General features: G+C 39.8%; 1 protein-coding gene across 2 annotated transcripts in view; it reads left to right on the top strand.

Moving 5' to 3' along the window:
- Positions 1–3903: 3903 nt before the first annotated feature.
- The window catches only part of Wsck (tyrosine-protein kinase Wsck), a 273670-nt gene continuing 263952 nt past the window's right edge, over positions 3904–13621 (top strand). The window contains exon 1 of one of the 2 annotated variants that reach the window (XM_067141063.2): positions 3904–4203. In XM_067141063.2, the coding sequence (XP_066997164.1) occupies positions 4019–4203 (185 nt within the window). In that variant the 5' untranslated portion in view covers positions 3904–4018. The remainder of the gene's footprint in view (positions 4204–13621) is intronic. The other variant, XM_067141061.2, reaches the window with a different exon arrangement.

Here is a 13621-nt window from a genome sequence, read left to right on the forward strand (position 1 = left end):
TTTAGGACGACCTCCTGATATTGGTAAAGATGCCGTGCGTGAGGATTTACACATGGACGCTAGTAATACTGATACCCAACGTGACAGTTCTCAAGATACAATACGTGACATGGATCGGCGTCCGCCCGTTCCTGTACCTACCTATTCTAACACTCATCTTGGCTCTTACATAGTATTTGTCGAATCGACTGCATCTCAAAATAAAATAGGACATATTCACCCTATGACTCTGGGTCGGATTTTCTATGAGAGGCAAATTGGTGACGTCAAGGCCATCCATAGGAAGGGTAGAAATAGAATTCAAGTTACTTTCATGTCTAGCAAGGCTGCCAATGCCTTTCTTTCTCATCCCATTCTTACAGAAAAGAAATTGACAGCTTTTATTCCATCTTCGAATATTCAGCGAGTAGGGGTAATACGGGGAGTAGACACTACTATTTCCGAATCCGACATTCTCACCTATTTAGACTCACCATATCCTGTAGTGAAAGTACAACGTCTAAATAGACGTTCCTCCAAAGACGGACAAACTGAATATATCCCTACAGGTACTGTGAAGGTTGTATTCGAAAGTCAACAACTTCCGAAAAGTGTGTCCATTTTTAAAGTCATTTTAGAGGTTCAGGCCTTTATATTCTCTCCTTTATTATGCAAACGATGTCAGCGGTATGGACATACCGCTACTAATTGTCGTTCTAGGGAGCCGAGATGTGGAAAATGCTCCCTTACTCATTCTACTGAAGATTGTACTCACCAAGTCGTTAAATGCGCTAACTGTGGCGGAAATCATCCTGCGGGAGCAGAACATTGTGAAATCCACAAACAACAAAAAGAAATTAAACGCATTATGAGTGTTGAAAACAAATCATATTTAGAAGTGAAAAACTATTTTGCCCCATTACAGTCCCTATCGAAACCCCTTCTGATGCCCCAACATTTTCCTCCTTTACCCAATAGACCTTCTCAATCGGACGAAAATCTCCCTCGAAAGCGTAAATTTACTATGGTGGTTAGTAACCCTTCCCGCCCACCCGTTAAACCAGGTTATGACAGGGCATCCTATCTCAATTTGATAAGTAATCCGAAGACGGTTCCAGAACATTCTGGTACTCCAGTCGTGCGTTTGATACCTGCTACTTCTAACGAGGCTGCATCTACATCACGGCAGTCAAGTCCCCACGGGCAACCTTCGGATTCCCACGCACCAATTTCAGCATCTCCCTCTGTCCCGGCTGTACACGGTTCTTTCAATGTTACTTTTATCGACCAATGTCGCACCTTATCTAAGGCAATTGACGATTTAATAGCCCACACGGGACAAAATGTTCGCTTGAAGCAGTTGTTAAAGTCATTACAGGAAGATGTTCTTTCATCTGTACCCTCCCCTCCTTCCAAGTAAAACATACGGCTATTGTAATAGAATTGTAGGAGCACTTTCCACACATCCGCCTCAATCGTGTCTGTACGCTTACACATCTCTCTTGCCTTACTTTTTTTTGACAGTACCTTCTGTCCATGTGGCCGAGTAGTCAGTACTGTAACTCTCACTTTTTTTTTCACTCTCCGACATATGAACATCACCGTCGCGAATGCCTAGGTAAGCTTTTTCATGAGGGTTACCAACTGTCGTTAAATGTTTCGTGTTTCGTGTCCTAACCGACTTTTACACACACAAAATAGCAGGACTGAATACAATGATACATAGAGCTATTTCCATACCAATGAGCACAACAGATTTCAATGAAGAAATGCAAATAATTAAACAAATCGCGAAAGAAAACAACCATCCTCCAGGCACAGTGGATAAACTTTTAAATAAACATAAGAAAAGTCGCCGGGAAAGCATCACACACGACAAAGAAAACTACGTGGTTCTCAACTATGTTAACAATAACACATACAAAGTAGCTAACATTTTCAAGAAACAAGGTTTAAAAGTAGCTTTTCGAACGAATAACACACTACAGAGACACTTCAGCAGGTGCAACTTAAACAAAAAGGACCCTTTCTCAAAGTCAGGAGTGTATGAACTCAAGTGCCAAGAACCTAACTGCAACGCCACATACATAGGTCAAACAAAACGTAATTTCCATACAAGATACAAGGAACACAAAAACGCGATCAGATATAATCGGCATTCAGCCTTCGGGGAGCACATCTACGACTGTTCACACCATTTCACAGACATCAACACTGATCTAAAAATTTTACACTTCGAAAATAAAAGTAAAGCTTTGAATATAAAAGAAGCAATAGAAATTTACGTCGCAAAAAATACTAATGCCAATAACCTGAATGAGCATACACATTTAAATAATTCCCCCCTATTCGCTCTACTCACATAATATCTAACAACACCTACTCCTTAAATTGCTTCTATCGTAAATAATAATAATAATAATAATAATAATAATAATAATAATAATAATAATAATGATGATGATAATAATAATAATACACATTTAAATAATTGCCCCTATTTGCTCTACTCGCATAATATCTGACAACACCGACTCCTTAAATTGCTTCTATCGTAAATAATAATAATAATAATAATAATAATAATAATAATAATAATAATAATAATAATAATAATAATAATAATAATAATAATAATAATAATAATAATAATAATAATAACGTCCCTTACTTTATTCAACTAAAAATTATTAATTTGCATTCATCCATATTACATAAAGGTACATTCGCATGGAAAAGGTCAATAACTTCTCTCCCCTCTCCAATGTTGACGGAAGGTGAATTGCTTTTTTCATAATAATAATAATAATAATAATAATAATAATAATAATAATAATAATAATAATAATAATAATAATAATAATACCGTTCCGTACTTCATTCACCTATTATAAATAATAAAAAATTATAATAATTACATTCATCCATATTACATACATGTACAATTAACATGAAATAGGTCAATAACATCTCTCCCCCCCCTCCAATGTTGATGGAAAGTTCCACAGCGCTCCAGCCGCTCCGCCCTACATCTCTTCCCCCCCCCTCTCCACTCTATAGTCTACCCGATTTTATCATCCAATAGGAGAGATCCACATCGATCTACTAGGCCCCTCCCTGTCCTGCCCTCCCCTCTCCGCGCACAGCGTGGCTCACCACAAACTTTCCATGACCACAGTCCTGAAATAGTGTTTGGTGACAACAGACTTAACATCGGCTGTCTAGATAAATACGTAAGTTTTTCACTATATTATAATTGTATATAATTTATTTTTGTCATTACTGTTTCATGTTATCACTTATCTCTCTATCATTGACAAGTTTACGCTACGTAAACAATACTGTACATATATAAGCTTATTTAAGTGATTTGATAGAATCTGAGGATGTTCTTGTAGAACGAAACATGTCATTCTTTGTATGTTAGTGTGTGTTTTACAGATATGCTTTTAGTGTTTTAATTTACATTGTATTTGCTATGTGTTTGACAGACTGAAAAGCCTTTGCTACATCTAACCGACTTTTCACGTTGTGGACTTAATCATCAATGTTTTTTGTTGTATGTAACACCCCTTTGTAACCTTTTCCTTCCATCTGGGTACGGACTTGCACCTACTCACCTTTATATGTGGTCCGGTTTTTGTTTGTTGGTAGTAAGACGTCGTGGCAGACCACACAGACGTGAAGAATTAGAACCTTGTGTCCCAGTGTTTTTGTGTTCTTCCCTGATCGTTTAGCCTATATATCCTTGGTATTTTCCTAAGTTTCCTCATTCACCGTTGCAATTCGCTTTTTTTTTTTTTTTTTTTTTTTTTTTTTACATAGCTCTCCCTCCTCTTTCGTAGTGTACTACTTTCTTTTACTGTTGGCATCTCTCCCCGACATTCATTAACCCGCAAACCAGTGACTGGACGTAGCGTCTTACGACGATGTCCAACAACTAACCAAGAAGAAGAAGAAGAAGAAGAAGAATGTACGGAATAGGTTGTTTATAAGTGCGCGTGTGTTGATTTGAACTGATTACCGATATATTTGTGATATGATTGTTAGCCCTTTCATTGCTGTTCTTCTGATATATTTTAGCCTTGCCGAACAGGATTTGTTTGGTAATTACGTCGGATGTTTCAAAGATGATAATATGAGACTTTCTCACAAAATAAAAGATACAATTGCTGGGACTAGTGTTGAGGCTTGTGTCAGAGCTTGTCAGTTGGAGTATTTCTCGTAAGTTCTGGTGTTTACCTGTAAAAATGATATTATCCACCACTAAAGCTATAGAAAGTGCATTAATTCATGCTCGTATTTCACATCGAGGGATAAATTGTGGCATTTCCTTCTGACAGGGTGTGAAGCATCTCTTATTCTGTCATTGAATTGTGTTCCTGCAAATGATTAGATGAAAACGTAATGATACACGATTTTGGTGTTGTCTTCAGCAGCTGATGGGTGTTAATATTAAAAATATGTGTCCCCACATAAATGGTTGTTGGTTCTTTGTAGGACCTCGAACAATAATTAGTTTGCTACATGTTGGGGAATTGAATTTAAAGTCATACTACCGATTTTTGTGTCGCTTGAATGAAGACAGTTCTAGGAGGTAGATTGCAACATTTTCACTCTACATTCCTCTAACCGCCATTGCTTCAGGCAGTTTAACAGTTGACCTCTTATAGCTGGGCATATTGTACCAGATAATACTAAGAAATTTTCAAATTCCTGAGAGAGCTGAGAATTGAAGGCAAGGTCACCATTTAAGAATTTTAAGGTAGAAATTCCAAGGCTACTCTGCAAGGATTATTACATAATTTGTTACTTATATGCTGCTATTCTCACCTAAAAATGATTGTGAAATAGAGATGTGTTCAGTATGCTTGCCAGGGACCAACCCACCCGCCCCTAGAAGTATATTAACATTTATAACCTGAAGTAGTGGTCCAGGCGCCATTATCCATTGCTTCTGCCAAGGATCACGGGCATTGGCAGACTCCCTTTTCGAATACAGGAAAGGTTTTGTCATAAGAGAATCCTGTGATGAACTGAAAGCTAGATTTGGCCATTTGTAACACTACAAAATATAATTTGGCACTGTACTGCACTCCGAACTAATAGATATTCTCCTGAATTAAATCTAATTAGAAATTTTAGGAGAATAATTTTTTTTTTTTTTTGCTAGGGGCTTTACATCGCACCGACACAGATAGGTCTTATGGCGACGATGGGATAGGAAAGGCCTAGGAGTTGGAAGGAAGCGGTCGTGGTCTTAATTAAGGTACAGCCCCAGCATTTGCCTGGTGTGAAAATGGGAAACCACGGAAAACCATTTTCAGGGCTGCCGATAGTGGGATTCGAACCTACTATCTCCCGGATGCAAGCTCACAGCCGCGCGCCTCTACGCGCACGGCCAGCTCGCCCGGTGGAGAATAATTTAATATATTTTCTAGAATCAGAAAGATTTATATTTAGCACAGGAACTAATCCACAGATACTGTACTTAAGCTGTTCGTGAATTATGTATATTACTGCCACTCTTCATTAATTTGTTAGTGATGTACCTGTACCCAGTGGGCGAACTTAGGAATGGGGAAATGTAGGCTGTATAAAAATGATGTGCAGCAATACCTTACGTGGTAGAAAGGAGGGGTTCTTCCATTATTCTTGCCAGGAACCCACCACCCCACCGTTGTACTTGAGTCCATGAGGTTGTAGTTTGACATTAGAGCAGCGAAAGCAGTTACTGTGAAGTGCACTGTGTTGCCGTAACTGCCTACGGTATAGGCCTGATTATCAACATTTAACACAGGCAGAGTGTTTAACCGAACATTTAGGCCTACTGAATTCAATAAAAATTGACCCGTTGCTAAAAGCTTGTGCTAGTAATTTCAGCATTTAAGACACTACATGTTTATTGCTGATAAGTGTGAGATCTCATAACTAATCACAAAATCACCAATTGCTTCTAATTACATCAACAAACTCTCAACATTTATAAAAAATTGCAATGACAACATAACTTACGTTCAACAAATAAAATCACTGGTAAAGATCTAAGTCCGCCTTTTCGTCATCGTCATTTTACAGTTCCAGTTGCCCGGGTACTGTTTAAGTCCGCCTTGTCAATGCTATAAAAAGCTATAAAAAGCTATTTAACTTATATTAATAAAATATCTTGCATAGTTCGGGGATCTAACTATTCTTTTATTCAGGAACCAAACATTCCATCAAATAATTTGCGGACTTGACAGCTAACCTAACAATATACACTAAACAAGTTGTAATAAGTTGCTTTTTGTAGTATTGACAAGGCAAACATAGATCTTTACTAGTGATTTGTAGTGGTGTTATTAGATATGTCAGTACGGACCATCAAACCATGTGACCTTGCCACGGCGGGGAGGCTTGCGTGTCCCAATGAAGCAAATAGCCGAGCTGCAGGTGCAACCATATTGGATGGGTATCTGTCGAGAGAGCAGGCTATTGAATGGTTCATTGAAAGGTGGGACCAGCTTTTTGGAAGTTGCAAGTTGACTGAAATGGCCTTGTAATAATACTCAACAGGGCTTAGCTGTGTTGATACTGCTACACAGCTGAAAGCAACTGGAAACTACATAACTAACTCCCGAAGACGTGCAGATCTCTCTGTAAAAATGATGTTCTGATGATGGCTTCCTCTCGGTTAAAATATTCTGGAGGTGCAATAGTCCCCCATTTGGATCTGCGGGTGGGACAATGAGAGTGGGGGGGATCATCAGGAAGATGGATACTGACATTCTGCGAGTCGGAGAGTGGAATGTTGGGAGTTTGAATTATTGTGGTAGGTTAGAGAATCTGAAAAGGGAGATGGATAGACTAAAATTAGACGTAGTCGGTTTAAGTGAAGTGCGTTAGCAGGAAGAACATGATTTTTCGTCAGGCGACTGCAGAATTATCGACACAAAATCAAACAGCAGAAATGCAAGTATTGGTTTAATAATGAATAAGAAAACAGGCAGCAGATAAGCTACTATGACCAGCATAGTGAAAAGAGTATTGTTGTCAAGATAGACACCAAACCAATACCCACCACAGTAATGCAGTTCTATATGCCTACCAGTTCAGCCGATAAAGAAATCGAAAGAGTATACAAAGAGATAGAATATTTCTTACAATATGTAAAAGGTGATGAGAATCTAATTGTGATGGGAGACTGGAATGCAGTGGTAGGCCAAGGAGGAGAAGGTAAACAGTAGGAGAATTTGGATTGGGACGAAGGAATGTATGAGGAAGTCTGTTGTTTGAATTCTGCAGCGATCATTATTTAGTCTTCACCAATACTCGGTTTACACACCATAAACGACGGCTGTATACGTGGACGAGACCTGGAGACACTGAATCTTCAATATGATCAGGCAGTGATTCAGAAACCAGGTGTTGAATTGCAAAACTTTCCCAGGAGGAGATGTGGACACTGATCACAACTTGTTAGTCATGAAATGCCATCTGAAGTTGAAGAAAGGGATGCAAGGAGATGAGATCTAGACAAGCTGAAAGAAAAGAGTGTGAAGGACTGTTTCAAGGAACGTGTTGCACAAGGATTAAATGGAAAGGCTTAAGGAAACACAATAGAGGAAGAAAGGACGGTCATGAAGAATGAGGTCTCTAGGGCTGCTGAAGAAATGTTAGGGAGAAAGGAACAACTAAGAATCATAGAGGAACAAAGGATGGTCATGAAGAATGAGGTCTCTAGGGCTGCTGAAGAAATGTTAGGGAGAAAGGAACAACTAAGAATCGGTTAATAACTCAGGAGATATTGGACCTGATTGATGAAAGACCAAAGTAGGCCCTACAAGAATGCAAAAAATGAAGAGGGCAGGAAAGCATACAGATAATTAAAGAATGAAGTAGATAGAAAGTGCAGGACAGCTAATAAAGAATGGCTAAAGGAGAAGTACAAGGATGTTGAAGGTTGTATGATTCTAGGAAAGGTAGATGCTGCATAGAGGAAAACCAAGGAAACCTTTGAGAAAGGAAAACTAGGTATATGAATGTGAAAACCACTTTGAGGAAAGGAGACAAGGCAGAAAGATGGCAGGAACACGTCCAACAATTGTGTCAAGGTAAAAACATACATTATATGGTTCTGGAATGAGAAGAGGCTGTTGATGCTGATGAAATGGGAGACCCAATTTTGAGGTCAGAATTTGACAGAGCTTGGAAAAACCTTACTAGAAACAAGACACATGGAATTGATATTACCTCAGAATTACTGACTGCCGTAGGAGAAACAAGATTGCGAGGTTATTTCATTTAGTGTGAAAGTTGTATGAGACAGGAGAAGTGCCATCCGATTTCTGGTAGAATGATGTTATAACCTATTTCCAAGAAAGCTGGTGCACGATTAGTTTAGTATTCTCATGCCTGCAAAATTTTAACACGTATTATTTACAGAAGAATGGGAAGACAAGTTGAAACTGATTTGGGAGAAGATCATTTTGGCTTCAGAAGAAGTGTAAGAACTCGTGAAGCAGTCCTGTCTGATCTTAAGAGTATCAAATTAAGGACAAGCCCACATACATTGCTTTCGTAGAATTAGAAAAGGTGTTCGATAATGCAGATTGGACCAAGCTATTTGAGATTCTGAAGGTGATCGGGATCAGACACTGAGAACAAAGAATTATCTTCAATCTGTATAAAAATCAGTCTGCAGTGATAGGAATTGAGGGCTTTGAAGAAGCAGCAGCAATCAGAAATGAGTGGGGTAAGGCTGCAGTTTGTCCCCCCTCCTTTTTAATGTTTGTATAGAACAGGCGCTAAAGGAAATCAAAGAGGAATTTGGAAAGGGAATCCTAATCCAAGGAGAGGAAATTAAAACTATGAGGTTTGGTGATGATAATATTTTATCTGAGACTGCAGAAGATCTAGAGAAATTGCTGAATGGTATGGACGGATTCCTGGGTAAGAAGTACATGATGAAAATTTTGGTCCACCCCTAGCTTGGATGCAAGCTGTCATTCGACGTAGCATAGACTGATAAAGTTCCCGTATGGTGTCCTGCGGAATTTCGTGCCAAATGGTCTCCAACTTTTGGGCTAAATCGGCGACATTCCGGGATGTTCGCAATCGCCTTCGCATGACGTCCAAAATGTGCTCTATGGGAGAGAGATCCGGCGATTGAGCTGGCCAAGGAAGGATAGGGCAAGCTTCAAGACAGTTCATAGCAACGTGTGCCCTTTGCGGCCGGGCATTATCCTGTTGGGAAGTATGGCCTGGATGTCACTGAAGGAACAGTAACACAACCAGCCGTTCAATGTCATCAACATACTGCTGTGCTTTCAGGCCTGGTTTCTTCAATGAATGTTAAGTGTTAACTCTGCTGTTAAAGAGACTTAACACATAATTTAACAAAATGGTCGTCACATCAATGATTGTTAACTCTAACAAATTGTTAATACTTGTGTTAAATTAACCTGGCAGCAGCCTTGTGTTAAACCTCTTAACAACTGCTAAAATTTCAAAATAGAGGCATGTAGAAGACATAAGTTTGAAGCTTTACTGCTGGATGAAGACTATTTATAAACTAAAGAAGGCAAAGGACAACCCATACTAAGAAATAACCACTTTCTAGAGTTGTCAGAAGATATATTTCTAATTACCAAAGTCATAATGAACAAGATACTAGACGATATTGAAAATAGGTTAGAGTTTCCAACAGTGAGGACAAATATCATGAGGCAGGATCCGCTTCGGAAACATGGAGGTGATAGAACACTAAAATGCGAACACATTTTACTCAAACTTGTCAGGTCTGCAACCCAGTAATTTCCGAAAAATTTATGAATCCCCCGATTCTAATGCACCACTTATATACTTGAAGAGTTGCAACCTCGGCAAGTGGAGCAATGGCCGAGTGGTTACGTATTTGTCTCCGAACCGCGACTACTTGAGTTCGAGTCCCACCATAGACATACTTTTTTAATACAAATTAAATCATTGTTTCAGGGAATGTGAAGGTAAAATGTGAATAAAATGAATAATCAAATTGCAGTGGAACTTTATTTTCTACCTCAAATTAATATATATATAGAAAGAGATTCAGCAGTAACTGTGAGACGTTTAGGCCTATATTAATTTCAGGTAGAAAATAAACTGTACTGCTATTTGCGTAATATTTTTGTTCCAATTTTTGTCTTGACGTTCCCTCAAATATTAATTTAATTGTCTTCTTCTTTATATGTTTACCCTCCAGGGTCGGTTTTCCCTCGGACTCAGCGAGGGATACCACCTTAAGGGCAGTGTCCTGGAGCTTCAGACTCTGTGTCGGGGATACAACTGGGGAGGATGACCAGTACCTCGCCCAAGCGGCCTCACCTGTTTTGCTGAACAGGGGCCTTGCTGGGGGATACGAAGATTGGAAGGGATAGACAAGGAAGAGGGAAAGAATCGGCCGTGGCCTTAAGTTAGGAGGAGAAGTGGGAAACCATGGAAAACTACTTCTAGGATGGCTGAGGTGGGAATCGAACCCACCTCTAATCAGTTTACCTCCCGAGGCTGAGTGGACCCCGTTCCAGCCCTCGTACCTCTTTTCAAATTTCGTGGCAGAGCCGGGAATCGACCCCGGGCCTCCAGGGGTGGCAGCTAATCACACTAACCACTACACCACAGAGGCGGACATATTAATTTATTTTGTGCGAAAATCACAGCTGCGACGAGACTAGAATTCACGTCTACGAGTTTCGCAGACAAGTATGGTGACCACTTGGCCACCACTCCATTCCGCTGTGATGTTACTCCCAAGTATGTATGCCTTGCTGCATTGGAATCAGGGATTCATCAATTTTTCAGAAGTTATTATGTTGCAGACCTGACATGTTTAACTAAAATTTGTTCGCCTTTTAGTGTTCTACCACCTCCACTTTGTCTGAAGCAGATTCTGTGTAATGACATCTGACTCTCATTTCTCTCGAAAACGAAAGCGTGTTGACTTAAACCATTATACACGAGTTACCGTTGAGTGTCTCCCCACAGGTACATTGAAGCTCGGTGAAATCGGTTGACCGCAGGGTCTGGCCTCTACTTGGGTATTATGCTTGAGATACTTTTCATGTAATTGTAAGCGACTATGTTCACGAGTGCAAGAAAAAGAGTGTAGAATCCTGTAAAGAATTCCTGCTGCCACTGCAGCATTAACAAGGCATTACATTATTTTCCCTGCAATAAAATAATGTCCGAAAACCATTCAAAACGCATCAATTATCACATTTTCCTGATGATAAGAATATAAGAATAGGCTATATCGAGTGTTGTGATGTAACAGTCCGTTCTTTCATTTTTTAAGCAGATTCGCATAATTTTAAATTAAAATTGAATGAAATAAAAACTCGCATTCATCATAACGCTTTTGTTCCTCTTACTTAACATGTTTACGTCTTATCGTTCTCCGCTAACCATAACCTACAATAATGTCAACCATGTGTCTGTGTGACAAAATACTATTTCAACACACCGCTAGGAGCGCTTTACGTGAAGAAACAAAAGACGCTCACTGCCAAACGCGTTCAGAAATCCCATTGAAATGTGTTAATTTGTCTTTAACAATTGTTTTGTAACGAATGTTGGAAATGTGTTCGTGAAACAGGGCACTTTTAAACAAAGTGTTAAATTAATAACAATTGTTAATTAACATTTGTTAAGTATAACATACAGTTGAAGAAACCGGGCCTCAGTGTGCCAGGAATGACTTACAGAGGGGTCCGGCTATCAAAGGAGATGGCACCCCAGACCATCACCCCCTGTTGTGGGGCTGTGTGGCATGCGATATTCAAGGCAGGATCCCCATTCTGGCCTGGACGTCTCCAAACACGTTTGCGGTGTTGTCAGGGCACCGTTGGAAATGGGACTCGTCACTAAAGACTATGCATCCCAAGTCAGCACAGTTCCACGTTGCTCGAGCGCGGCACCACTGTAATCTCGCTTGATGGTGAACAGATGTGAGTGGTAAGCGGCGTAATGGGCGGCGCGAGTGCAAATTCCTCTCGCTCAGGCGTCTGTTGATGGTCATAGTGGACACGCATGTGGGTCACGCGCTGGATTGTTGATAACGATGACTCCGGTACTGTGACAGCTGTTCTGAGAATCCCTCTGTCTGCCCGTGCTGTTGTGGCCCTCGGTTGACCACTGCCGTTCTGACGCTGATGCCTGCCATTGCTGACCCACGCTTGCCAGCATCGTCTGATCGCCACATCTCTTCAACCCAAATATTCAGTGTCAGCTCGATTCGACCAACCAGCTTCTTTCAATCCAATCACACAACCTCTTTCAAATTCTGACATCTGTTCGTAATGAGCACGAATCCTTCGGCGTGGCATTATTACAGCCGACATTAAGATAGTGCAGTTGAATGCAACAGCTACTTTGAGCATACGCTTCAGAATCACGCATTATATACACCTGATGCATGTGCAGGAGCTCCTGCTATTCATTCATTGGACACGAAACTTTAATCATTTGCATGTTTGGTGCGAATGTCTTTGCATACGTAATTTCCTTACAATCAGACAACATCTTCCTGGTGCGTCATTTTTTTTTTTATAGAGTGTATTTATTTGATTAGGAAATGAATTCTTGAAAGGACGTAGATTGAATATTGTTACTTGGGTAGTAAAATAACCGACAATGGCAGAAGTAAGGGGTACATAAAATGCAGACTAGCTCAAGCAAGGAAGGCCTTTCTTAAGAAAAGAAATTTGCTCACTTTGAACATTGATAAAGGATATTTTGAAGACTTTTGTATGGAGTGTGTCATTGTAAGTGAAACATGAATGATAACTAGCTCAGAAAGAAAGAGAAGAGAAGCATTTGAAATGTGGTGTTACAGAAGAATGCTGAAGGTGCGATAGATAGATCGAACCAGGAATGAGGAGGTACTGAATCAAATTGGTGAGAGGAGATTTGGCTAAATTTGGCTAGAAGAAGAGATAGAATGATTGGATACATCTTAAAACACCCAGGACTTGTTCAGTTGGTTTCTGAGGGAAGTGTAGGGTTTGACCAAGTTATATGACAAGCAGATCAGGGCAGGTGTAGGATGCAGCAGTTACGAAAAAATGAAAAGTCTAGCACCAGATATTGGGGCATGGACAGCTGCATCAAACCATTCTGTGGACTGATGACCCAAAGACAACAGTGGTTAAAGTAATAAAAATTACATCAGTCAGTCATAAGGAAGTTGTTACAATACAGAACAGAACCCTATCCACATTGATAGCTGCATTATTTAATGGCTATTGTTAACAGTACACTTCAAGAATAAGCGATCATAGGAAGATGATACTTCATCAGGAATAAACACAATCAGCGTACAAATTAAATGTTTTTACATTGTTCTTCTGTTTTGGGGAGGTGAAATTGAGACCCTCCAAACAATATTTCTGCTTACTCTCATGGCTCTGGCAGTATGGTACGTTCCTGAATTTTGTTGAATTGTAAATTGTACAACTGGACACAGATTAACTGACATGTGCAGCTGTGAGTTTGCATTTTGGAGATATGATTTTGAACCCCACTGTCAGCAGTGCTGAAAATGGTTATCCATGGTTTCCCATTTTCATACCAGGCAAGGTTGCTTCCTTCCCACTCCTAGCTCTTTCCTATCCCATCGTTGCCATAA

Source organism: Anabrus simplex, chromosome 2 (genome assembly GCF_040414725.1).
Source record: "Anabrus simplex isolate iqAnaSimp1 chromosome 2, ASM4041472v1, whole genome shotgun sequence".
Classification (NCBI taxonomy): Eukaryota; Metazoa; Arthropoda; class Insecta; order Orthoptera; family Tettigoniidae; genus Anabrus; species Anabrus simplex.